We start from the raw sequence: 27,149 nt of genomic DNA, 5'->3' as shown, positions 1-27,149 counted from the left end.
GTCTCTCTCTCTGTCTCTGCTGGAGGCTGCCTCTGGAGCTCACCTCCTAGAGATATCTATAGGGTCTCCCGTTTTGTGTCTGAAGCTGTCTTTAGAGACCGAGGCAGCAGTCAGACAGAACCTTTGGGCTCTGGTTGAGGGTTGGGCTGCTCAGACCCCAAGGTAAGCTAGGGTTCTTCCTGTCAAGTGAGAAGGTAGAGGAACGTGTGTTCTGAGCGAGGTACTTGTACCTGCAGTGTGTGCAGGGTGCACAATTCCACCATCCACCAATATGTGTGAGCTGTCCTATGTTTAGGGAAATCCTGCAGGGAGGAGGATGCCTGGGATGTGGGCATCATGAAGGGGCTGCCTTGGGGTGGCTCTACTCTGGCTGTGACCTAGCCCTTACCCAGGAGCCCCTCTGCTTTCTAAGCCCAAAAGGTGGAGGTGCTGGCCCCTCTCTGTCATGGCAGCAGTGCCAAACTCTGGCATCTCCTGGTTCAGTCCTGAAGGCCATAGGGGAAGAAATGGCTGTCCTTGAGCCCTGAAGAGCTCTCAAGCATCAAGTGAATCCTGCCTTTGGGCCAATGTGGAGGGATTGCTTTTAGCAAGTTGATATTTTCCTACCATTTATTGTTAACATTTTTAGAACAAAACTCTTTCATGATGAAATGCCCTGTTCTTACCCCTAGTCTGTGTCTGAGATGAGATTTTTGTGTATTCAAATAAGTGTTTTCTGTCCCAGTACTTGGTGCTGTGGTATCTGGCAGGTGTGGTTTGGGGGTCCACATGACGCTGTGCCCTAGGCTGTGTAGGAAGGACAGAAGCATTGACATCAGGGGGTCAGTGAGCAGCTCCTTTTGAGAATCTGTGTGGATCACATGAGCATGAACTGACAACTGGGACTCAAGATGCACAGGGCGCCATCCCTGAGCCCCAACTCTTATCCCTGCTGGGCATGGAGAAATGGTAGGAAAGCTTTGAACATGCATCGCATGGGCCAGGATGTGAGTGTCATTCCTGCCTTTGGCATGCCGAGGAGAAAGGTCACAGAGCATCGCTTGTCCTCAGTGAGCATACTTGGCAGGCAGGGTACCAGTTCCTTCCCCTGTGCCCTTCATTCCAGGAATGAGGAGGCTGCGGGGAAAGTGCTGTTGACAGTCGGGGAAGGTGTTTTCGCCTCTGTGGAAGTGCTAATGTGTGTGAGAGTACGAAGTGAGTTCACGCCTGTCTGGTTGCGAAGCCCTGCTGCCTGCTTTAGGCAGATGCTGGTACCGCTCTGGCGCTTCTCCCTCCCCCATCTCTGCGCACTGGGTGTCTGCAGGTGGTCGTGGAGAGGAGAGGAAGGCATAAGACTGTGCAGGACCCGGTGCTGGGCTTTGCTTCTTTCAGTAGCCCTGGGGTCTACACAGCTGAGCCTTCATTCCCACCCTCTGGGAGGGACAGGGAAGCAAGTGTTGGCGGCAGCTTCCCTTGCATGAAGCTTGCCAGCCTCTTCTGGCAGCTGCTATCCGAGGTCCTGACCAATTTCAGAAGCATCAGAGCTAAGCACAGGTATGGAGCCTCCCTGGGTTCTGTGGCCCTGGTTTTTCCTTCACCCTGCAGGATGGTCAGTCCTAGGATCTCAGCCTCGTTTGTGTCACTGATTGCACAGTATATGGGACTCCCCCACATATGCTGTGATCTAGAAGTACAGAGACCCAAGCCCACACCTGCAACTGGGGTCTAGTACCTATTGCCTCTGGATACCAGGCTAGTGCCTCTTCCTAGGTCCTCCTCTGTCTTCCTCTAGGGTGCTGGTGGCCTGCAGACTGGTGGAGCTACAGCAGAAGCTCAGGGGCTGCAGTGGCCAGTGGAAGGACAGCTTTGGGCAAACTCCTTCAAGCCTTTGGTCTGGCCACATTCTCTCCACTCATCCTTCAACCATGGTTTCAGGCAGAGGGCTTGTTTCTCATATAAAAGCCAGTCCTTAGCAAGGGCATCCTAGGTTCCTCTCAGAATGGCCTGTCTGCTTCATATATTCATGGTGAGGCTAATACATTCCAGATACCACTCTGGAGAGTTGTCTACTGTTCTAGGCCCTTGGCTAGTCTCTTGCTGCGTGAAGCTACTGCTGTACTCCAGCAAGTCTCCATCCACCTCAGCACTCCGGAGGCATATGTCTCCAAACCTGGAGTTCATATCTGCTGTGGAGGGGGCTCCTGTGGTACTGAAAGGGGTCAGAATGGCTACTGTGGAGGAAGCTCCAGATACCCTGAGCAGAGTTGAGGAATGGATAGCCCCTAGCAGTGAGGTCTGCAGAGAGTATTATGGCAGTGATCAATTTTGGGGTCAGGAGGAACCCAGGGCAGCAGGGGAGATCACAGGCTTCCTGTGTGTGATTTTGGAATCCGGTGACACAGCTAGACCCCAAATCCTTTTTGTCTCTGGGAGAGAGCCTGGATCAGAACCCCATTCTGTTCTGACTTACCTGCTCAGAGATTTGAAGGATGGGTGCCCTGGCAGGTTTGGTGCTCTGATTCCCCAAACACCTGAGACTAGGAGCTGGTGGAGGGCCAAGTCCAGTGGTGACTGAAGCCAGCTTGGCACTACAATACAGCAGGGGAATTCCCTGAGTGTTAGTGTTAGTGTTAAGTCATGACTGGGGAAAGTATAGCCTATGCGCGCGCACACACACACACACACTCATGCACACACGTCGGTATCAGAATGTGTTCTCCACTGTCTATTGATTGTGATACTAACAGGGGAGGCCCTTGTCTAATGGTGAGGTCCTAATGAACTTGGATCTCCCAGGTCTGTCCCTGATAGTTCTAAGGGTGTCAAGCACCTGAGGGGTTAGGAGAAGACAGGCTTTGGACAATAGGCTCCCCTGGGCCACCTTAGGGAAAACAATGCTACCCACAACTGTGGGAGAACCCCATGTTCTGACCAGTGTTGGGCAACTTCCCCACAGGCCCCAGGAGCTGAGCTGTGGCTGGCCAGAGCCATTGTATTGATCTTGCTGCTGTCCTAATCATTAATTTATGGAAGTTTCCATTGCAGTCTGGGGATGTCAGAATGGAACACGGGAGCAGGATGCCAGATTGGCTCAGGTTAGCTGGGCCAGGGTGGGCAGAACAGTCTGGGAAGTCATTACCAGCGGAAGCATTTACTGTAAACAAAAGACGGGGGATGGGCCAGGTCACTGCCCCCACAGAGAGTAGTGGTGGGGGAGCTCTAGGCCACCACCCCACTGCCCCCCGGCTCTTGGCATGATCCTGGTTATGAGAAGCTAGGATTGTTCTGGAATCCAGGATCCCTCGGGAACCTCAGCTTTATCTCTGCTACTTCCAAATCCCTTGTCTGCTGCAGGGAAACACAGGAAGAGGTCTTTGCTCCAGCCCCAGGGCTAGAAACAGTAGAAGAGCAGGTGCTAGGGCAGGGCTCCGAGGAGAGCCAGACCTCAGCCAGCTTCTGAGAGAAGGCCTGAAGGTGAGCAGCAGGTAGCTAGGCAAGGAGATGACAGAGGATGTTCCCAGTCGGGGCCACAGGACCTGGTTGTGTTTTCCTGTGTGGCCTGGTTAACTGGGTGATGGCTGAGGAGATCACTGGCAGTCTAGAAAGTGGCATAGACCACTAGTTCATGGACCTAGAGGCTACACAGCTGCTCTGCCTAGGGCCAGCATGGTGAGAGGCATCTGAGGGAGTCTTCTGGGACTCACAGCAGTAAGTACACTTGACTATTGCCTGCCTCTGTGATGCTCTGAACTGAGGAGTCCAGCGTCAGACCCAGAGCAGACATCAACTTCCCTACTCCTTATATTTGAACTTTTGTCCTTGGGGCCAACAACATCTTTAGGATAAGGAAAGAGGTATCCTGGGGTCCAACCAGGGAGGAGAATACGCTCCTTTTTCATACCTTAGGACCCTAAGTTCCTTTGCCAGCTAGCTGGTCCATCCCACTCATCTTTCACACATAGGAAAGGGCAGCCCGGTTAGTCTTCAGCAGCTCTGAGGGCTGCTCTTGGGTCCTGCCTGTGCCATGTAGGTGGCCTATTGTCGAACAGAGTTGGGCTTGCTGACTCTTCATCACTTGTTCCTACCAAGGCAAGAGCCTGTACTCCAGGTAGCCCAGGATCCTGGGCTATACATTTTATAGAAGCCACAGGACTATGGCGAGTCAGGCCTTTAGTCATTCCCGCTGGGAGATTTTCCTCATGAGACTTTTCTGGGTCATGGGCTGTTTGGCTAATTTGACTTGTACTGTGCAATCTTTGAGATCACTCCAGAAGGTTTCCCCGTTCACGTGGAACTGTCCTGTGGGTGAGGGACTGGCACTTTAGGGGGATGCTGAGGTCAGGAGACTCTCATAGGTTACCAGGAGAGACAGTCCATATTGAGAAAGGATCCCAGCCTAGGCTCCATCTGAGGCTGTGGGTAGCCGCACCCCTCATCCCCGGCTTTTCTCTGTCCAGTCGTTAAGTTCCCAGGTCTCTTCTGGATTTGGACAGGACTCTCTGGAGACATCTTGGGAATGTGAAGAGCACAGCTGCCCCTCCAGGCCTGCGGGGGAGGCCTTCAGGCTGTGCATTGATTGTGTCACCGATAACAATAGAATGACTCACAGAGCAGCCCTGAGTCTATTTTTACTTTCCCGGGGACCATCTTCCTTCTGCCTTCCTCACAGGGGCATGCTTTTGTCTGTTTTAAGAAAGGACCACGCTTTAACTTAGAGCCTAGTGACTTAGCACTTTCCCATTGCTTCCTATTGGGACACACTGCTTTTATGCCTGCCATAGTCTGTCTGCTGAACCTAGTGTCAGAGCTGAGGTGCCCTGTCGGGCAGGGTGGAGGCCTGACCTGGTCACTTGCAAGCCGCTTGTTTTTTGTTTGTTTGCTTGTTTTTTAGGAGACACATGTTCAAATGTGTCCTGTTGGTTTTGCTTAGGATTTTGTGCGAACTGTGTAAGTATTGATGCTTTTGGCTTTCCCTTGACTGTTTTTGGCTGACACATGTTCTTGATATTGTTATCAAGATGATTGCATCATCTGTCCCTTCCTGCTATCCTTCATTGGCTTGCCATCACAGGACCAGTGGGCAAGGCTCCATGCATGATCTAAACATGCCAAGGACTCTTGTGAGAAAAAATACCTGCTCAGGCCACACTGTCAAAGCAGCTGGCAGTCGCAGGGAAACCAGAGAGGAAGGAGGCAGTGCTGGCCATCCCCCTTGTCTTTGCTTTGGTGTCCTCAGGATTGAACGAAGCTCTCAGGACCATGGTCAGATGTCACTCTGAGGGGACAGTTTCCTGAGTTACCAGGCTGGGACACTGAGGTACCCTGTTTCTTCCTGCTGGGTTTAGTTCTGTGGTTGTGAACCCAACTAATGACTTGAACAGCATTCTGTATGGCTCTCTGGTACCTCACATCCTTGAGAAAAATAGTTTCAGGGCTACGGGTACAAGAGTGATGACCTGCCCCATATAGCAATGACTGCTTGCAGCCACACGCTGCAAAATAAAAGCTTCCCTTGAAGAATGAATATTTTAAAAACCCTTGATTCTGAAATATTTATTTGCCCTGGAGAAGAGTCTGTGCCCACGCTCTTCAGTGTGTTGTACGACGGAGGAGCATCTGGGGGCCTGGAGCTCTGAGCTGGGCCATTTCCTTTTATGCAAGACAGACCACCTCCTCTTCAAACACCAGTTTTGATTTGAGCAGGGGATGTGCACAGGTAAGATGAACCTGTTGGGAACTGAACTAGTGTTTGTTTCTTCTTACTTGATAATTTCTGAGGTGTTGAACACCGGGGGGAGGGGAGATTCCACCCCACAATTACACAGCAAATAGCACAGGAATTATACAGACTGCCTTGCTCAGCTCTCGTCTGGGCTCTTTCATCTGCCCAAGGTCAGCTTCAAAAGTGTCCCTGTGGTGACCTCGTAAGAACAGGCAGCCTGCACCCCCTTTCCCTCCGTGCTCTCCACTGACATGCCTATTGTGTTTTCTTCCACACAAGAGTTCTTGTGTCTCCCAAATGAGGAAAAGACTGAAAAGAGGCCCCAGAGCTTCAGATTCTCTTCTGGGTGTTGGGGGTGGGGTGGAGTTTGCGGTTATCTGGATCCCTGGCTACCATGGGAGCCTAAAGAGAAGGAGAGGAACCTGCATCTGGGGATGTGCAGCAAGGCTGGGTTCTAAGCATCTTTGGACCTGAGGCCAGCCAAGCTTTCTAGTGAATTGATACCAAGTAGAGCTGACTTGGTCACTGTTGTTGATGAGGTAAGTTTGGGGAAAGTCAGGAATCTCTGTTTTGATTTTTTTCACACAAAAGGCATCTTCACATGGCCATTGGCCACTCTCACCACGAGGGTGGGTTGTCTCAACGAGGAACTCAGTACCTGAGTCTTGGCAGAGTCTTTCCCACGTACAGGTTATGTTCACTTCCCACACTGGGAAACTCGCATGGCAGCCACATTTCCTTGGTTTTGGGAATTGGCTATGAAATAGATGTGCCTAAGAGGCTTGCATACTGAAACTTGAAGCCACCTGGCACCTGATTCTTTTCAAGGCCACAGCCAACATAGTGTCATGCCTGCCTGGCTCTCTCACCTACTGCAGGAACTGGCAGGGGAGAGCCTCAGGTGCCCCAGGCAGAGGAGGAAAGCAGAGGTCCAAAGAGGTGAGCACACCGTGGGCAACAGCTCTAGAGTTACTCTAGCCTACCACAGGAAGCTGAGGGTTGGTGGGAGGCCACAGACAGGCAAGTGTCCAACCCACAGTTCTCCCTGAGCACACACTGGCTCTGCACCCTAGCAGATGCTGTCAGAAGGAGCCTGGAGTTTTGTTTTGTTGTTTGTTTTAAGACAGGGTCTCACTATACAACCTTGGCTGGCCTTGAATTCATAGAGGTCCATCTGCCTCTGCCTCCCAAGTGCTGGGATTAAAAGCATGTGCCACGACACCCAGCCTTCCTAGGAGGCTTTGTCCCCACTCACCTGGGAGGTGACATCGGCTGTGCAGGGGTCTGAGCATGCTATAGGACAGCTGCTGGAAGATTCCCACATGCCTCTGACCTGTTCTTTAACGTATTTTATTCCCAATCCTGTCCTTCCAGGAAAGACTAAACTCAGAAAGTCATGCTTGTGCTCTGCAAAGTCTAGTTGTCTTGGCTGAGTTCCTGTGTGAACTCACAGCTGTTGGGCAGACACTTGACCTCTGCATTCTGCTGGTCGCTGAGGGTCCGCCAGGGACATCACAGTGAGCTTCCCACAAGCAGGGGGATACCTAGCCTGCTTCTCAAGTGCTTTTGGGCTGGACTGTAGGAACCACTGGGGCTGGGGGCGGGTAGGGCCCAACAGACAATGCTGCCATTCTTGAGGTGGGATCGGCGCCTCACACTTCTCTCCAACTGTCGGGAGTGGATGAGGCTGACTGACTATAGCTGCTTGAGTGGGGTAGGGTCCCATGTGCAGCTGTAGGAGGCCACGGCCCTCTAGGCTGTATTTGAGTTCAGATTGGGCAGGCACAGGGACCCTAGCTCAAAGCTTGCTGGCAGAGCCCAGTTTCCAAAAGCTACACTGTGGTTGGCCCAGGCTTGTTCCCCTCCATCAAGATATTAGTGCCTAGCCTCTGCTCCCAGCCTGCTGTTTCTGCTCCTTCTCCAATCCCTAAGCATTACATTTAGAACCTTGTGTAACACCTCGTCATGTCTATACCTTCACCTTGCTTCATGGCTTTGTGCAGAGCCATGGCTATGGGGCAGTTTGGAGCCTAAGAGAAGAACACAGTATGGGATCCTCTGCTGGATGGTATCTACACATTCCCACCACACACACTGTCTTATTCAGGGTTTTACTGCTGTTAACAGACATCATGACCAAAGCAACTCTTATAAGGACAATATATTTAATTGGGGCTGGCTTACAGGTTCAAAGGTTCAGTCCATTATCATCAAAGCAGGAGCATGGCAGCATCCAGGCAGGTGCATGGTGCAGAAGGAGCTGAGAGTTCTACATCTTCATCTGAAGGCTGCTAGCAGAACACTGGCTTCCAGGAAGCTAGGATGAGGGCCTTAAAGCCCATACCTACAGTGACACACCTACTCCAACAAGGCCACACCTCCTAATAGTGCCACTCCCTGGGCTGAGCCTATTCAAACCACCACACCCACCATGCCACCATTCTCTCACCATACTTTTTAACTCACTGCAGGACTAGGCTTAGACAACCAACCTTCCTGTCCTAGCTGGTAGATGCAATGACTTATTCCAAACAGCAACCGTGCTTTCCTGGTCAGAGGAGGGGCAGTGGGGCTGGCGGCCACCCACCCTGCTGTGAGTGCCTCTTTATTGCAGTATGCCCTTTTCTCCAACAACAACAACAACAACAACAACAACAACAACAACAAAGCTATAAAGTGACATAGACTAATGAATGAGGTTCAGATGAGTCTGGGTACTGAGGGCAACATGTGGGCAGAGGCTGAGGTCTCCAGCAGGAGGCCACAAACTAGGCTGCCCTTGGGGTCAGTATATCCCAGCCTGGAATATGCTGTCTGTTGTTGTGTATGCCTGGGGAGATGGCTGTGTGTTCTCATCCATGAAAACTGCACCCATTCCCTATAGGTCTCCCCAACGTGCTTGCCAGCTCTGACACTTGACACTCTGTCTGTTTCACTTTCCCCTCAACCAACCTAGTTTCCACTGATCAGAACCCCACTGTGGGGCAGCAGCAGAGCGCCTGCCTTATACCCATAAGCTAGTAAGAAATGAGAGTCCCACCCTTCCCAAAATCTCCAGAGAGAAAGTGGTTATGGAGTGAACGTGTAAGGTTCTATGAGTCCTAGGCAGCCTGGGTCCTCTCCGGTTAAGTGTCTATACAACAAGGCCCAAAGCCCTGGGTAGGCCCTCCAAGTGGTGTGGTATAGAGCTATACACTTGGGGACCTAAGCTTCTAGGCTGGGTCAGTTAGAGGGACCTGTCTAAGGGGTGCTGGACAGAAATTCAGGCTGCCTGAGCCCATCCCTCAGGGCCTACCTGAGAAAAAGGCTGACCCATCTTGACCACAGGGCATCAGGGCACAGCAGGAAGTCTGGGAATCAGAATTCTCCTCTGACACAGGGTGGTGGCAGCAGAGGCTGCAGCAGTGGGCACTGGTGATCCCTGGGAAAGACAACCAGGCTGTGTTGAATGTTGTCTTGTGCTGTTCCCCATTGTTAATCAAGAGACCACTATAATCCCAGGCCAGGGCAGGTGCTCCATGCTGTTGTTGGAGAACCCAGAGCAGGGGCTGATGCTGAGATGCCTTGTTGGTTTCCTGTTTCACATTTTCCATGGGATGCGATGTCAGTCGAGTTGCTGGGTTGCAGATTTGCAGCCGAGGAAGTCCGGGAGCCTGACTATGCTCATACACATTTCCCAACCCATAGTAATCCTACAAGGAGGGTCTGAGCCATCCTTTGCACAGCTGAAGTTCACCCAGAGACAGGCTCAGCCCTTCAGGAGAGGGGTCAAGTGGATGGATCTCTGGTGGACTGCAGAATTGTTAAGCAGATGCAAGCTTCTTAAGGTGCCAGCTTCTTGTGCCTGGGACAGAGCCTTTCCACTGCCTTACCTGGTGTCTCTTTGCTTCATTCCACAGTGAACTTTGACCACTTCCAGATTCTGAGAGCAATTGGGAAAGGCAGCTTTGGCAAGGTAAGGAAGAGTCTCTGGGTGGGCCAGCGGAGGGTGGGGGACATATGGGACCACGGAGTCACATCTGGATTTACTCCATTCCTCCTCAGAGAAGCTACTCCCGTCACTAGGGCAAAAAGCCCAGAACTACCAGGGAGGAAGTGGGGGTTCTAGGTCTTCAGGGGTTGCCCTCAACTTAGCCCTCCTCCACCTTCCAGGCAGAGTCTCTGGGCTCTCAGCTCAGCCGACAACAGAGTGTGGTCTGGCTTAGTTCTGTAGAACCTGGGTCACCCTGTAAGGGGTTCTGTGTTCCAACCTGCACCCTCTCACAATACTGTAGCCATCTTGCAATCTGAGGGATTTCCTCAATAAGTCTTAGAAGGCTGCATCTTGCAGCCAGCTTCCCAAGATTCAGGAGCTACTGTGACATTTCATGGACCTGCTAGCTGAAACATCAGTTCAGGCTACACACTGTAGTGCAGAGGCCAGGTTATATCTGTGTAGCTTCCTTAGGTTCAAGGTGACAAGACCCAGTGTGTCTGCCCAGCATTCTTCCTCCCAGACCAAGCTGGAGGGGAGGCTCTTGCCCCTCAAGCAGGCGCCCTGTGGAGCCTGTCTCCACTTGTCTTTTCTCTCTTGGCCAGATCTAACTTCCTGATTGCTGCCTTGTGGTAGCTACAGATTGGGGGTAATTATAACTCAAAGAGGTTTAACAAGAGCTCTGAAAAGGCTGGAATTAGCCCTCGGCTTCTGCAGCGTGATGTGCTGTGGATGGACCCCTCCTGAACAGAGGTTTGTGTTCAGCTGTCCGGGCACTTCCCTCCCCTCTAGCCTCACAGCTGTCTGCGCACTGTGCACTGTGTCTATTTAGGCTCCGAAAGCCTTCTCTAAAGAGATTGTGCCGCCACCAGAGTACAAAGCACAGGGTGATTGAGGGCGATTAATTGCCTCTACTTCATTGTATCACAAAGGATGGCTGTTCTGGTTGCTGAAGCCTGGGGTGAATTAAGTCAAAGCAGATGAGCGCTTAGCACAGTGTTGAAAACAAACCACAGGGAGGCGTCTCTAACGTCCTCTGGGGCTCAGAGGCTCCTACAGGCCAACTGCTTTGAGTCTGTAAGGATGGTTAGCCTGAGTCCAGTTGAAACTCCTCTGTGTGGATGTTGCCAGGGCTGTGGAAGGAGCAGGCAAGAGGGACAGGCAGGTGGGGTTTGTGGAGTAGTGGAGAACAGCAGCTGGAGATAGGATTAGGAGAGTAGCTGATACTAGTAGGTACCTTGATCAGGAGGCACTCAGAACCTAGGTCTGAAGAGGGCTGTGTTGTAACAGTCCAGTCTGAAGACCACCATTAGTGGACTAGGCTGGTTGGTTTCAGGCAGCGGAAAGGGTAGGTGCTGTTTTCTGGGGATATTTTTATTTCATTCCCCTGGAAGCTTTTAGGGTACCCCTTACCCAACCCTTCCCAACCCTTCCTGTATTTATGGTCACTCCTCCGCTCCTTCAGGGGTATCCCTGATCCTCAAGAGGGCATCTGGCACATCCGACCTTATGTCAAGTTTGCAGAAACCCAGTCCTATGGCTTCTCTGACCAAATCTTGTCTTTGAGAACTGTTGAGCGGACGCAGGCTGCTGTTGGGTTGGGGAGACAGGCTTATCATCTAAAACGGTGAGTGGCACAGTTGGGACACTCCTTCCCAATCCAAATTAGCTGCCTAGTTCGGTTACCAGGAGTCTTAGGCTGTGGCTGCCTGGTGGGTATTTGAGAGAGTCAACACCTCACAGGTTGGGTTCTGTCCTTACTATTCACAATGGTCACAGTGCTGAACCCAGACAGGAAGGAGTGGGGGCCTGGAAAGGAAGCTGGGCTTCTGGTAGGCCTGAGAATTTATCTCCCTATAAGCTGTGTCTCAGAGGCTGTGTTCCTTGCAGACAACTCTTCCTATAGGTGAGACAGACAAAGCCCCCCAAAGCCCTGCTGTGTGCAAGGCAGTGGCAGAATAGGTGCATCTGAGACCAATGCTTCCAGTTAATGTTCCTTTAACCCACGGCTGCTTCCAATAGGGGAAGTGACTCTTGGAGATGGGCTGTACAAATTTGTTATAACTAGTCCTTGATTCTTTTCCCAATTCCCCCAAACCTAGTAAACCACATATAATGTTGGTCATTATGCAACTGTTTTAGATGCACACACAGTCCCATGTCACCATGGTCATGTTATTATGTGACAGATTTCAGTTACTTTGTAAAAACTAGAGCCATCCCTGTTAAGGGATGACTCTCTCTTGCCCCCTTTCTGGGCCCTAGCAGCAGAATTCTGCTTTCTGCCCAGGACACCTTGCCTTGGTTATTTCTAGCTGCTATGACGGAAGCACCACATACTGGATGCTGGAGCAATAAATATCTCTAGTCGTTACTGATGCTGGAAGTTCAAAATGGAGACAGTTATGATGCCAGGTGGAGGCTGACTTCCTGGCAGTGCCCCTCCGATGGTGGAAAGAGGTCAGAGTTCCCTGGGTTCCGTATCAGGACATGAGTTCTCCTGCCCTCAGGATTTGCTACTAACACCTTAATACAGGAACCTGGGAGGGGCACGAGCATTAAATATGGTATAGGAAGTGAAATTGTGGAAAATGTGCCTTTGTTTCTGGTTGGGTCTATGTAGCAAAATATCCTTAAAGTTTGTCTGAGTCAGAATCTCCTCCCCCTGAAGGTGGAGCAATCCTACTGACCTGTATACAGTACTTTTCCCATTGAGGGACTCTTGGCTTGCTTCCACAGATCAGCCATTGTGCATCCTGCTGTTGCTATGAGCATGAGTGTACAATGGTCTCTTGGTCTTCCTGCTTTAAATTCTGTTGCTCAGAGGTGGAATTGCCACATCACAGAGTGATTTTGTGACTTTAGAGGAACTGCCAAGCTGTTTCTGCAAAGGCGGAGCCATGTCAAACCATATTACCGCCCCACCAAAGGGTACACCATTCCACATCCCTTGTCAGGGTTTGACTCCTGAGTCTGGATGTCCTCTATGGAGTGTAAGAGCGCTGGTCCAGGTGGGGATTTTAGTACCTTGGTTCACTTTGGGAAAATAACAGGCTTAGTCTGCTGTTTGGGCAGGAGTGTTCCTCCTCCCTAGGGCCTTATGGGCCTTGTTTCAATTTGGATAAGTCTCTCCACCCATCTTATCTCTTACCTCCCTACTGCCCTGTCACTCTCTGTTCCTCAGACTCCCCCTTCCTCTTTCTCTCTATCCCCAGGCCAATGCCAGCCATAGCTCACATACACAGAGGCTTCAGGGTGCTTCAACATAGTGATTTCTGGGGAAGGAAACCTAGCCCTTTTCTCCCCTACTCCAGTCCTGAGGTCTCATAAGCAGCTGGGTCTCACATTTTGACTGCAGAGCGCTCACAGAAGGAGTGATGGAGTCGTTGTGTGGAAAAGGAAGGGATGCACACTAATAGAAAGGCTCAGGCCCAAACACACAGTCACCTTCTTTTAAGCTTATAGAACTTAAAGAGCTAGGTGTGAAATGCCTTTGACAGAGTCCCTAACCACTCCAGGAGTTCTGTCCCTGCTGAGTCCTCAAATCCTTAGACAACTCCAGGGGAGACCTGGGGAAGATCATCTACAGATGCAGATGCACAATTTGGGGGGCTTTGGGCTGGTATGCAGCTGGGCCAGGGTCCTCTTGCCCCTTCCTGACAGATCTGTTAACATGGCCCCCAGTAGTGACACCTTGCCTCTGCCCAGCATTTCAGAGACAAGGCACCACAGTGGTTGCCATGGCAACCTCTCAGTGGCTGCATCCTGCCAGGAGTATTGTGGGACATCACTGGGCCTATGGTTCACTAGCTCTGTCTGTGGAGAACCTGGTTCTCAGATGTTCCACACAGCAGCAGGAGACCAGACATAGCCACAGAGAGCTCAGAGATGCCTACCTTCTGCGATATGACTGCTGGGATGATTAATGCTAAATCATGGGGTCCAGGGTCACCCCTGGGGCTGCTGGAGCCAGTTTTCCCTGCAGCTAATGTGGATCACCCAAGATACCAGGATGAGAGGCAGCCTGTGTCAGCTCAGCCGGGCAGGTGCTCCTCGTTCTGTGCTCTGTGCTCCTTGTTCTTAGCCAGTGGACTCTGATACCAGCCGGATAGAGGGTCATGTTCTGACCTTTGATGCTTATATCAATGTCAAGCGACTTTCTTACCTTTAACATTATCTCCACCATTTTCTTCCAAGACATCCAGGCCATGAATCTTGAACTCTGGAGTTTTGCATCTCAAATATTTATACTGTAGCTGTCAGAGCCATTGCTCAGTAGACCCCATTATGGGATTAGCTGTCACAGTGTGGATAGCATCTATGAAAAGCGTCACTAGAGTAAGCTCAAGGTGGCCACTAGAGTTGTCAATAGCAGTGACAAGTCTCCAGATGCTGCCTGGTGCTGCTGACCCTGGTCACAGCTGCTGTGCTCCCTGCAGGTGCCTGGGCTTTATTCTCGACAGCTTGTGAGCCTCCAGTCCTGCAGCACACAGGCTCTGGCTAAGGCATCTGCCTCGTCTCCTCTTACAGACATCCTGCCGAGTCTACCCCACCGGCAGAGGCTGATGAGACCTTACCAGGCCCAAGCAGATTTGGTGGAGGTCCAAGTGAGTCCCGTATGGGGTGGCCCAGCTGCAGGGTGCTTGCCCTCACCTGCCCACTGAAGAGCTCTGTCACTCAGGCCCAGACTGACTCTGGGGTGTAAATTTTGAATGAACTGTGGACTTTTCTGCCTGAGAAGTGGCCTTGGGACACTCAGTCTGCCTGATGTCTTTTGAACTTCCCTTCTGTGGGCCCCAAAGCACAGACCTCTGCAGAAGCCATCTGGGCCCTGCCCACACAGAGTGATTCTCCTTCAGTAGCCTTTCTCCATGAAAGTCAGGGCTGCTGGCTAGGGTGGCTTTGAAGAGGGGAAAATGCTGAAGATCAAATAAAAATCCACCCCTTCCAGGACTAGAGGTGAAAGAAACACTACAGGAGTCCTGAGCATAGCTACAGGGGCTTCCTCAAAAGTCCTGAAGGTCAGGAGGTGAGGCAGTGGCAGCTGCAGGAGGCTTATCAAGGGGGGGGGGGCTTAGTTCTCCAGAGAGCTGCTACACTCTGAGTTTTATGGGGTCACATGAACTACAGTACTATGGGCACCAAGGGTGCCATGGGATCTAGGGATGCTGTGGTCTTGGGCATCAGGAGCCTGTTGCAAGTCCCTCTTCTAACAGCTTGTTCTGGACTTGTCTCTGCTGCCACCATAGGATAAAGAAAGCCTGCTGGCCACCGCCCCACAGAGCCACCATGCAGCAGAGCATTTATCACATGTTCCTAAGTGGGCCAAAACACGATGTGAATGTGCCAGGCTTGCCTCTCAGGGTCAGCCAGGCAGCGCTGGTGCCTTAAAAATAGCTGTTTCCCTTGCAACAGACTTGGGTGGAGAGCTCTTGCTTTCTTCCCTGCATAGACGTAGGAAGGCCACCTGTCATCTCCCTGGCATCCTTGATCCCTGGGTGGCTTTGACTTGGGAGGACCGAGCGAGGGTGTTCAGCTGAGGGTGGTCCTGCTGACAGCCAGGAGCAGGATGGCTGCCCCCTGCTCGTTGGACTTGGAGGAGCTCCCCTTGCTGGTGAAGCACATGGGGCTGGTGGACAAGGCTGTCCAAGATACAGGCCATGCTTAGGCTTCATAGGAGGCTATGACTGCCTTGCGTGACCTCTGCTCACCATGCACCTTGCTCCCTTCTCTGCCTGTACACTCCAAAGACACCTGTCCTGAGTCATCAGCTGATCTGTGTGTCACCCCCTGTGGGAGCCGCATACCTTGCGATACTTCACAAGTTTCTACGTCTTAGACAACAGGGCAAGTGTTGACCCTTACCAGGGAAGGCTGTTCTATCCTCAGCCTGGGGTTCCAGGCCCTCACACAGAGCAGAGCGCAGTGCTAGTGCTGAGTGCACCCCTCCACTGACCACTGTGAACAGCAGCTTTCAGTTCATCCTGAGCCACTGAAGTCCACAGCTCAAAAACCAGAGGGAAGACGTACAATGGCCTATGATGTGCCTGACCACCCTGTGAAAACCAAGTCTCTTCCTTGTCCTTCTCTTGAATTAAACTGAATCACAGAAAGCAGTCCACCGTGTCTTTGTGCTTCAGTTGTTGTCTTCAAAACCCATGGATGGTTGTCTTAAACATGGCTACAGAACTTTTCCACACCTAAAATAGTCGACAGTGTGGTCATATGAGCACTAGTCAGATTCAGGGCTTTCCTGATGGCCTTGCGGCTGTTATTATTGCTACTGCTCTGAATCTGGTTGACAGTGAGGCTGTACAGGAGTGGTTGGGTCCCCTTGCTCTGTCTCTGCCCCTCCTTCCCCTGCCGTGTGATTTGATTGAGGCCCAGGCTGCTTTGTCCTGAGGGACCCTATTCTGTGAGCTCTTCTCCATCTCTGCATAGTCTTTATCAGATCATCTGTGACCGAAGCAAGGCTTCATCATCAGAGAGCCATACTTCTGCCTGAGACCCGTGTGCGGCTAACTTTGTCAGCGGCTGTCCAGGGCTGCTTACCACTTGTATATTGCAGCCTGGTGGGGGCTGGATTGCATTCTTTCTGGACACTCTGGCGTAGAGTTCATCTCAGATCTGCCTCCCAGGTCTAGAGGTGTTTCTCACTCTGGCTAGTGGTCTCACTGCCACTCAGGCCTCTTGTTTCTGTCTTGTGTTTCCTCTCTGACTTGTCCCCCCCCCCGCCCCGCCTCCATCACTGTCTTTTAAGGACCATAGGGCAGCATCCGATGCCCTCAGTCCAGGATGATGTCTTCCTCTCAAAGTCAACATCACAGCTGCAAAGTCCCTTTTCCATGCATATCTACAGATTCCAGAATTCGGTCATGTGTGTCTCTAGAGGACATCATTTTTGCCAGCCATTCATGTTGTTATTTGTTGTTATATTTAAAGGTGTGCCAACAAGTCCCGCTGTCCTTATGTCTCCTGCTTTAGCCATGCCTGCATGCTTCTGCAGTATGCCTTGGGGTTAGTTCCTAGAAGTGGAGTGTGTGGGCAGGAGGGTGGTGAACACGACTTGTGCTAGAGATTGCCAAGTCCCCCTGCATCAGGGTGTCACCATTGTTTTCCACGGGGCGTCTGCCATAGGGCGTGCTGCCAGATGCTTGGAGTTTTGCCAGCCTAACAGACAAGGCACAGCAACTCGGCTAGCCTGGCCTTGCACTTCTCTTGTGGTAGTCTAACTTGCCTATTTTATTATTTTTATTTTTCTCTTTAGTTGGTATTTCTGTTTGTTTCTAGAGTGCAATGTCTATTAGGAATAACAACCTTTATTTCTGTCCTTAAGTTGCAAATATTTTCTGTCTGTCTACCAAGTTTGTTTATACACCGTTTCCTATGCATATTGTTTTCTTTTATGCAGCTATTTTGTTTAATCGATCATTTTCTAAGTTGATTTTGGATTTCAGAGCTGCAGAACTTTGTCCGTACTTCCATTCAGAGACATCTTCGTGTTTTCTTCTGTTGCTTCCAGGTTTTAGGATAAAACACATAACCCGGAGCTCATTCTGGCTTGTAGTGTCAGGCCAGGATCAACTTTTCATGCCACAACTTGGTTGATGTTGATAACATCACTTATTAAAAAATCTTAAGTCTGAGAAGCCGCTGTAATGGCGAAAGAAGTATCTTTGTGTAGTTTGGTCTGTTTCATGATTTTTCTGTTCTGTTCCACTGGCCTGCTTGTCTCTCCCCATATTGCTGTCATGCTTATGAGACAACCCCTTGGTGTGCAGGGAAAACCCACTTGCAATGGGCACAGCGACATCCCATGGGCTGGAGATGCAGACTAAATTTAAAGGCGAGGAAAAGGAGAAAAAGAGCCAAGGACCAGCATTCATCATGCTTCTTGATTCTACCCGATATGGGCGTCCCCGGCTTAGGTGTCTGCTACCATGGCCTCTGTCCTACCTTCCCCGCCATAATGAACTGTGCCTTATTAATCTCTGAGCCGAAACAAATCTTTCAGTCCCGGAGCTGCTTCTGTCAGGTAACCCATTACAGTAACGAGAAGTGACTGACACACTGGGACATCCAAAGCTTTAGTTTCATCAACTGCTGCCCAGAGAGCAGTGCTTAGAGCTGAGAAAACCAAGTCTTTGTCCCACCTGCTCCTCTCCTCTTTGCGTGTGTCCCTCTCCTCATCACACGACGCAGTGGTACCTCCTCAAGGACAAATATTCCCCTGAAGTAAGTCTCTGAGGGACAGAGGTTAGGGGGACAGTAAGGGAGGGTCAAAAGCAGACATAGAGTTGAGGGAGATGGTCTAGATGGAGGACAGGTGCAGGCCACATTATCTCACTAGAGAGCTGATCAGGAAGGGGCTCGGGACGGGACTCACAACCTCTTGAGAGAAGCAGGATACTAGTGTGGTCTCTGCTGCTCTGCCAGGGACACCTGTGAGTAGTCTGAGCATCCTTCTCTGTTCTATCCTTTGCTCTGCTGTGCTTCTGCATGAGACGCCTGGTTCTCTGTTCAGGTACACTGTTCTTATTGTACATTACCCAGGCAACCCTCTCCCAAGGTCAACTCTCTGGTAGCCACATACACCTCCAGACCCCATCCTGTACTTTTGTTTCTGTTTTTTTGTCTTGGTTTTGTTTTGTTTTTTGTGCTGCTGGCGCTGCCCACCAACAGAGTCCTGGGGAAGGCAGGATCCTTCCCTGATGCCCTGTGGTCCAGGTTTGCCTTCCCTGGGCTCCGCTACTCGCAGGAGGTACATTCATTATGGTATTCAGGGGCTTTGAGTACCTGTTGTCAGCTCTTTGCCTTCTGGGGAACAAAAAAAATGACTTGGAAAGAAAAAGAGCTTGTGGTGAATCACTTAAGTCTGCACGATGTGTAAACAGCACTCAATTAGAATGGCACTTACACCGCCATTAGCCACCAGCTTACGCCAGGTTGAGCAGTGGCAATTTGAAGGGTGCCCTGCAGACCAGGAGCAGCAGGGCTCAACTCCTCTGAGATCTGATCCCACTTCCTCTTTGTAAGTGGATTACTGAGGAAGTGGCCCAGAAAGCCCCGACCAACTTCCTTTAGGGAGACAGTTCATTGGGACCTGTGGCTAAGGCTTAGGTAGAAAAGGCCCTGTCTCAAAGCATTGCTCTCTCAGACCTGCCTCTCAAATCAGGGCAGCATAAACCCCCTTCTTGGAGCCTCTCTGAGGGCGCTGGCGTTGGAGGCCAGCAGAACCAGGCTTTTGCAGCTGACCTGTTCGTTAGTTGAAACTCAGCTCTGTCCCTTGTAGCTGTGGGTGTGTCCAGAGTCCAGAGCTCTGCAGTGACATGACCAAGCCAGCCTGGGTGGGAAGACAGTAAAGGTTAGGATGACTAAGGAGAAGGACTATGAGCCAGATTGGGAGAGAGAGAAGATGTCCAGGTGAGGCTGTAGTACAGGGTTAGGCCAAGGTCTCTGCTCCTCAGGGCGCCTGTGTATCCATGACAGATGTGCTCGGGATGGCATGCCATTTGACTTCTTGGGACTGCAACAATGACCCACCACATGCCAACTCCAAACAGGCACCCCCTTGTACTCTTTAGAGACTGAGGTCTGATATGGGAACAGGACTGGCTGTTCCTGCAGGTGAGAGAGAAAGGCATTTTGAGGCTCCTGGACTCTGGCTCCTGGAGGCTGCAGCAGTCTCCATGATCTTTAGCAATCGTTGGCTTGTGGCTGTCTGCCACTGTGGCCAGGGTCAGTATCTTCGCATCCATCCCCTCTCCACGTGACCTTGTTCCTTATTCCTTCCTATACTTTTATTCCCGTCTTCTGCGAGGACATCTGACATTGATTTAGGGTCCACCCATGACCTCCAGGACGTCAGCTTGGTCCTGTTCTTGGAGACCATCACCATAACTGAGCTAACGTTAGACGTAGGGATCAAGAACGCAATGCAACAACCCAGGAACCCCACATCTGCCTGCTGCTCCCTTTGTTTCTCTGTGGCTCTGTAGCTAGTAGCAGCTCCTAGTGGTTCATTGTAGTGGGAAAATTATAGAGTCGCCTTGGCAATGGCTGTGGGGTTTCTGCACTGAGTTAGGGAAGGTTTTTTTTGTTTTGTTTTTTTTTTCCCTAGAGATCCTGGAGACAAGGCCTGTGGCATGTGTGGGCTGCACAACTGACCTCAGGAGGATGGGGAATTATGCAGGCAGTTTTTATAGGGGAGCCACGCAAGGGACAGAATCACCTAGGGCTCTGCGCCTGCTAGGCAGAGACGCCTCCCTCCCCTGCCCACAAAGGGGGGCCTTCCTTGGGGAGTTTGTCAGGCTGCTCACTTCTGCCTCAGAAGTAATTGGCCTTCTCTGCCTCCTGCTCAGAGTGAAGGTGTATTTGCAAGAGAAGGCCCCCAGCCCATGTTCTGACTGGCCAGGCCTGTGACCGACAGCCCCATAATTCTGCTCACTGGGAGCAGAATGAAGCGTCAGTCAGAGAAGGGCCTGGATCCAGGACCAGGTAGGCTGGGTGGCCTGCTGAGGCTGACACGTATTTTCATTCTGAAATTTTCAATAGACTTTTAAAATAATAATTTGAGGAAGGATTGTAGCTAGCTCAGGGGAAAAGAATCTGCGGCTCGACACTTGGCCATTGGTGCCTTCCCCGTCGTTGCCCGCTTTGACCTGCCAACCTCCTGCTAGCTTAGTCTTGGAGCAGAAGTGGCCTTTTCCTACCTTCAGGAGTCCTCTGTTCACACTCTTAATGTCTCAGCAGCCCCCACCCCTGCCTCCTACTCTTCCTGTCACATTCGTGGAATAGGGCAAAGGGATCTGTGTCATCCACTCACTGGAGCAGACCACTGAGGACCTGTGGTGAGTGACTGGGTCATGTTCTCCAGCACTCTCTACCCTCTAGTCACAGTCCACACGAGCCATCCCTCACAAGCCAGCAGAAGGGCTTCCTAGCAGCCTATGCTAAATGAACTGCAGCTGCTTTGTCTCCTGTATGCACCCTACACCACCACCCTGGAAAACTGGAGAAAGTGAGGGAAGCGTGAGTCTCAGAGAGGGGACCCCAGGGACACCTCAGACCCAGGCAAGTGTCTCCAGGGGCAACATGACTATCTTCACAGGTTCCTCTGTGATCCCAGAAACCACCCCCCCAAAGCTTTCCAGAATGTCTCAGGATGGGTTCCAGGTGCACAAGAGGGTGGCAGGGTGCATATGACACCTAAAAATGTCTTGGTGCAGAAGCTTTGGGGGCAGCTGTGAGGAAGCCTGAGGCAGGGAGGGACACCTCCAGCTTAGAGATGAAGCACAATGCTCCTTCCATTTCTCTGCTCCAACTGGATCCAATCTGCAGCCAATCTCATGACCAGAAAGCTGGGGCTGCAAGATCTAGGCCAGAGAGCCATATCTAAGGCTGGCAGGATAGGGGTCTAGTGTCCTGGATTAGCAGTCTTGATAGGAAACCCTGCAAAGCATCTCTCCCCACACTGCAGAGGGCTGAGTTGACAAATGAGCACCCAGCCCTTGCATCTGTGCCTGAAGGCCATGCCTCCTGCAGGGACTGCTGTCACCAGCAGAGAAACAGAAGACAGGAAGGCGAGGTCCCTGGGCCTCCTTGGTGGTCGCTGGTGCCTGGAAGCTCTGAGTCACAATCTTCTTTTAAAGACACCCAAAGCCAGAGATGTCATAAGCTCCTCTACAGGTGCTGTCCCCAAAATGAAATTTCCTGCTGCCCAGGAGATAGTGGGTTCTACTGACCTGACCCATGTGCCAAGGGGAGGGACCCCATGAAAGCACAGGGCCTCTGGATAGAGCTGAGACCAAGAAAGGCTGCAGGGTGGTGGAGGTGAGGGTCACTACTTGGGAAGTGTGCAAGACAGTGAGCTGTCTAGGTGGTCTGACCGAAAGCTACCGGCATCACATAGCTACTGACCTGTAAAGAAGCAACCAGATGCAGGTAGGAGGATTAAACAGGAGCATACACGTGCAGTCTACACAGTTCTCTTAGTCTGCTCTTGGGTTCTGAGTAAGGATGTTGCTTTCCTTTCAGTTTAGGGAAGGAATTTCAGCTCTTGCTCTTAGGAGACAGGATGGTCAGCTACTGGCTTATGCCTGTTCATACAGGTACTTTTAATTCGAAATAGTCAGTGTGCCAGTGTGGCATAGTTTTAACCCCTTCATTAATCTTGATGTCACTGTGCTCAGTCACAACTCCATGCTTGACCTGTGGGCAGGGCTCCTGAATGGACGGATGTTGTACAACAGCCAACAGTGGCTGACTTGGCCTGACTACCTGTTCTACACTGAGCTGAGCTGCGCAGCGGCTACCCCATTCCAGCCTATGAATTCATTCTGGGCACATCTGCTGGTCCTTCTCTGCAGCTGGACAGTTAGAATCATGGAGTGGGATTGGTGTCAAGGTCCATCCAGGTTCAGAAAGCCCAAGAGAACCAACTAGTCTGAGCGCCAGGCAGTTTTGCAGGGATCACCGTGGCCTGTGTGAGACCTGGCTGGGCTTGTGCCAGTGCTGGTTTTAGGATGGGTGGGCTCTGAGAAGTGGCCAGATGCTAATGAAGGGTTGTTGAGGCATTCTGAGGTTTTCCTTTTATTCTGGACCCTGGCCAGGAGCCTTTGAGTCAGTTCTACCTGTTGCCCCCTCCTGCAGCTTTCCTCCAGGACATTTGAATCTTCTAGCGAGAGGGCAGCTGGATCCTTCCCGGCAGCCCTCGGCAGGCTCTGAAGCCCTGAGAGCACGTGCAGAGTGTGCGGAAGCAGATGATTTGGCTTGAGTTGCGGCTGTGCTTATTCACGCACATTTGCATAGTTGCCGCTAGCCGAGATTTTCACCTTCTTTTTGTCAGCTTGATTTCTGGGTGATTGACTTAATTTGATAGTTCATGGAACACCTACAGGGACACAGAAAGGCAGGTTAAACTTGGCTGTCTGAAGCCCTCTTGGAAGACCATAGGTTTGTATCTTATATCCTAGACAGCCAGCTAGGGAGTCCTATGGCTTCTTGGACAAAACCTTTGAGCTTTCTCACCCTTTCTCTCTCTCTCTCTCTCCATCTCCCTCTCCCTCTTCCTCCCTCTTTCTCTTCTCTCATTCTCTCTCATTTTCTCTCTCCCTCCCTCTTTTCCTCCTTCCTTCCTTCCTCTTCCTTCTCCCTTCTCTGTCTGCCTTTTCCCTTTTCCCCTTCCTGCCTTTTTTCTTGTGTTTTAGTCTTGTGCAGCCTAGGCTAGCCTTGAACTTGCTATGTAGCTAAGGATGACATTAAATCTCTGCCTTCATCTTCTCAGTGCCGGGATAACAGGAATGCACTACCACATCCAGTGTTATGCAATGGACCAGGGCTTTGTGCATGTTAGACAATTGCTCTATTGGCCGAGTAAAAGCCCCACTTGACTTTTTTGATGTGAAAAGAAAGATTCAAGAAGGTTCTTTGCCACAACCCACCCTCAGACACAAGAACCATTCTCTAAATGAATGTTCCATATGGGTCCTGCAACCCCACACCTGCTCTTGCAGGTCTGCCCCCTCAAAGGGCAGTGCAGCGCTGAGATTGGGGCACAGGAGCATGGCCCCTGGAGGCAGGATCTGGTCCATCTTCCTGGGGCATCAGATCTAGCAGAGGAAGTTTCCAGGGGAGTTTTGCAAGGATCCTTTTGACCTGCATGGGGACTTGGCTGTTTTTGTGTCACTGGTGGCTTTAGGCTGAGGTATATAGACTCCTAGAGGCATTCGGATGTCCCCCTCCATACTCTGTTGGCATCGTGTCTCAGGCTCAACTCCCTTGGGCTTACAACGTCTGTGGGCAAGGTACTAAGTGTGCAGTGTTGCCTTGGAAACTGCATCTGTGGATACAGAGGTTGTGTCTCTGGATGACGGGAGACTATGTAGGAGGGCTCAGAACGGAGAAGCTGCTCAGTCAGTTCATCCACAGACCCTGAAGGCCAGAGTGCCAGACAGCCCTAACGTCACTGCCGTAGAGCAGGGTCCACAGAAGCACCACCAGCTGTCACCAGAACTGCACAGTCGTGTGACAGAAACCATAGCCAAGAAGAGTCTGTGCAGCTTCTCCATCCCAGCTGCCTTCATCCCATGGCTCACTTCTACCTTCTGTGCAGACTGAGCGTATCACTCTGTTGTTTATGCTGCATAGCTTAGTGCTCTTGCTTGCTGTCCCAGACTTGTTGCATGCCATTAAAAGTCCTGTCAGTGACTTCAGTGGTTGTGTGGCAGTCATGACGCTTATGGAGCTGTGCCAGGAGGTTAGAAGTCAGCTTGCATTACGGCGACCTAGAGACCTTTTACCATGTGTGCATTCTCAGGAAAAGGAATGTGAATTCCTTCAGGGTGGAACCAGAGATTTGATCTGAGGCCAGTGTCACTGAGGTATATGGCCAGCTCCAGGCTTTCTGGTGATACCTGGGAGTCTCACTCACTTTGAGACCCGGAATCATTCAGAACAGTGACCAGTGTTCCACGAAGACCTAGAGACCATAGTCTGTAGAAACCCTCAGCAATGGCTCTGATTGTGTGAGTCACCTGATCTCGGGTGACTTGGCAGTGGGCATGGGTGCTGGCTTTGCACCAGCTCTTATATCTTAACTTTCTGTTTCCTTTGGTGAATCTTTTGTCTCTCCCATCATCTGTTCCTCTCTGCTAAAGGATAGCAGTGTTGGTCTTTGGCCATGACAGTATATTGCTCACCAAGTGCCATGCCTTCAGGATTGTCCAGGAACCTCCTATCATGGACAGTCCTTGCTTGGTGGAAACAATGATCCTGTGGTGGATAGAGGCTTCCTGGATGCGCAGTTTTGTGCTAAGAGGGTTCTCTCCTTCGTTCCTATGATGTTTATCTTGAAACATGTCAACTTGATGAGGTCTGAAATCAACTAAGAGACGCACCTCTGGATGGGTCTGTGATGGCATTTCTAGGAAGCAGTGGACAGGAATTAGGACCAAACCACACCCCCAATCCCCAGCACAGTGAGCTACTTCCTCCGGCAAGGCTCTGCCTGTTAAAGCTTCTGCAAGCTTCCAAAACAGAGCCACTAGCTGGAGGCTAGGTGCTTAAACACATGAACCTGCGGAGAGATCATTTCACACTCAAGCCACACAACAGTCCTCAATATATCACAACACCTTACACTGATCTGGGCCCTGAGGAGGAGATGTTGAAGCTTGGTAAGATGAAGTGACTTTCACAGGTCATGGCCGGTAAGGGGTTCAGCTAGGAGTCTTGTCTGGGTGCACTGTGACTGAGCTCTGCCAGTCTGTAGATGGTGCCTGTTCGAAGTCGTCTCATCCCGTTGCCGGCAACGAACCCTGACTCTCTCAGGGCAGAGGGAGGTGAGGAACACACTTTCTGGCGTCCTGCTGAATGGTCCTTGGCCCCCCTCAGGTGTGCATCGTGCAGAAGCGGGACACAGAGAAGATGTATGCCATGAAGTACATGAACAAGCAGCAATGCATAGAGCGGGATGAGGTCCGGAATGTCTTCCGGGAGCTGGAGATCCTGCAGGAGATCGAGCATGTCTTCCTGGTGAACCTCTGGTGAGTCCACCCGGGGGCCTGCCAGGGATGAATGACCTTTGAGGTGGGATTGACCCTCTGGAGTGGGACAAGGGACCTAGCTGTTCTTTGGCTCGAAAACCCAAGGATGTTTCCCATATGCTAGCCCTCCCTCCCCCTCCCCCAGTCTATTCAGCTTCTATGTTCAGGACCTGGTAGGCCCAGAGGTCCATGGTGTGCTGGGATTCATATAGAATCTCCCCAGGATCTGCTAGGAGCCCAGTGCTTAGCACTAAATCATACTACCAAGTATAGGTTCCTGTCAGAGGCCTAAGAACCATGGGCTCCTGGGAGGTTGATTCCTTCCTCTCCTCTCCATTGCAGGACTGCTCCCTGACCCACAGGGATCCTCTCAACACTGGAGTTCTCTCAGTGCATGGATATCCCCTGGCCCAGGGGTTTTCATTGACTCCTTCTGTCTTAGTTAGGGTTTTACTGCTGTGAACAGACACCATGACCAAGGCAACTCTTATAAGGACAACATTTAATTGGGGCTGGTTTACCGGTTCATAGGTTCAGTCCAATATCATCAAGGAGGGAACATGGCAGCAACCAGGCAGGCATGGTGCAGAAGGAGCTGAGAGTTCTGTATCTTCATCTGAAGGCTGCTAGCAGAATACTGGCTCCCAGGCAGCTAGGATGAGGGTCTTAAAGTCCACACTCACAGTGATACACCTACTCCAACAGGGCCACACCCTTGAATAGTGCCACTTCCTGGGCTAAGCATATACAAACCATCATATTCCACTCCCTGCCCCCCCCATAGGTTTGTTTAAACACGTGAGTCTATGGGACCATATGTAAACATAACAGCATGCACAGGACCCTATGTCCACCTGCCCCAACTGCAACCTGCTGTCTTGTTTTCTGCTACAGTAAGTCAAGAATCTACAAAGTAGACAGTGGCCACTTCCCAGAGGCTACATAGCATGGCTCCAGAATGGCTTGCTTCCTACTTAGAATCTCCAGGATGCTTGTGGCTGGTTATTCCCAGGCAGGCTGAGGAGTGACAGACTCAGATAGCATTTTTATGGTACACATTCCATCATGTTTTAGCATACTGGACATCATAAAGCGGGGAGAAGGTCTAAATGAGACATACCCCTCAAACCCACCCATGTCAGGGGAAAGGAGGAAGTTTGCTGTGAGGTGGGAACACAGTCGGCACTGAGGCTTTTTGGAAAGAAGGAAGGACAGGATTTTTGTCTTTGGGGCCTCAGCAGCCCAGCCTCCCAGGCACTCTAAAAGGCAGTGTTGCCTAATGATCAGACACACACACACACACACACACACACACACACACACACACACACACACAACCTCTGGGCCTGCAACCGTTCAGGTGCTGCAGTGACATGGGCCACAGCCAGGACTTCAGAGTCTATTTTCCTAACCTCCTGCAGCTGCACTCCCCTTCCACATCCCAGAGCCCTAGATGTCACCTGCCACCTAGTCTTGTGTGCACTGGGGACATCCCAAGTCTCCTTGCCCCTCTTCCTGACCTCTTCCTCAAAATCTTGCCCGTGCCACCTTCTCCAGCCTCCTTCCACTGAGGCTGAGAGAGAATGGCTTATGGAGGACAGGGAACAAGATGACCACCATCATCACTATCACCACTACCATCACTATCATCACCGGAACCATCACTATAACCACCAGCACCATCACTATCATCACCAGAACCATCACTATCACCAGCACCATCACTATCATCACACTGTCACTATCACCAGCACTGTCATCACACTGTCACTATCACCAGCACTGTCATCACCAGCACCATCACTATCATCACACTATCACAAGCACCATCACTATCATCACACTGTCACTATCACCATCACTATCATGACACTGTCACTATCACCAGCACCAGCACTGTCATCACCAGAACCATCACTATCACCAGCAC

General features: G+C 51.2%; 1 protein-coding gene across 2 annotated transcripts in view; it reads left to right on the top strand.

Annotated features, from left to right (window-relative positions):
* The window catches only part of Stk32c (serine/threonine kinase 32C), an 81,173-nt gene that overhangs the window by 37,607 nt on the left and 16,417 nt on the right, over positions 1 to 27,149 (top strand). The window contains exons 2-3 of one of the 2 annotated variants that reach the window (XM_021167932.2): positions 9,601 to 9,656; positions 25,068 to 25,219. In XM_021167932.2, the coding sequence (XP_021023591.1) occupies positions 9,601 to 9,656; positions 25,068 to 25,219 (208 nt within the window). The remainder of the gene's footprint in view (positions 1 to 9,600; positions 9,657 to 25,067; positions 25,220 to 27,149) is intronic. The other variant, XM_029479993.1, reaches the window with a different exon arrangement.

Source organism: Mus caroli, chromosome 7 (genome assembly GCF_900094665.2).
Source record: "Mus caroli chromosome 7, CAROLI_EIJ_v1.1, whole genome shotgun sequence".
Taxonomy (NCBI): domain Eukaryota; kingdom Metazoa; phylum Chordata; class Mammalia; order Rodentia; family Muridae; genus Mus; species Mus caroli.
The sequence above is the reverse complement of the archived record's forward strand: the minus strand, read 5'-3'. Positions and strand labels throughout refer to the sequence as shown.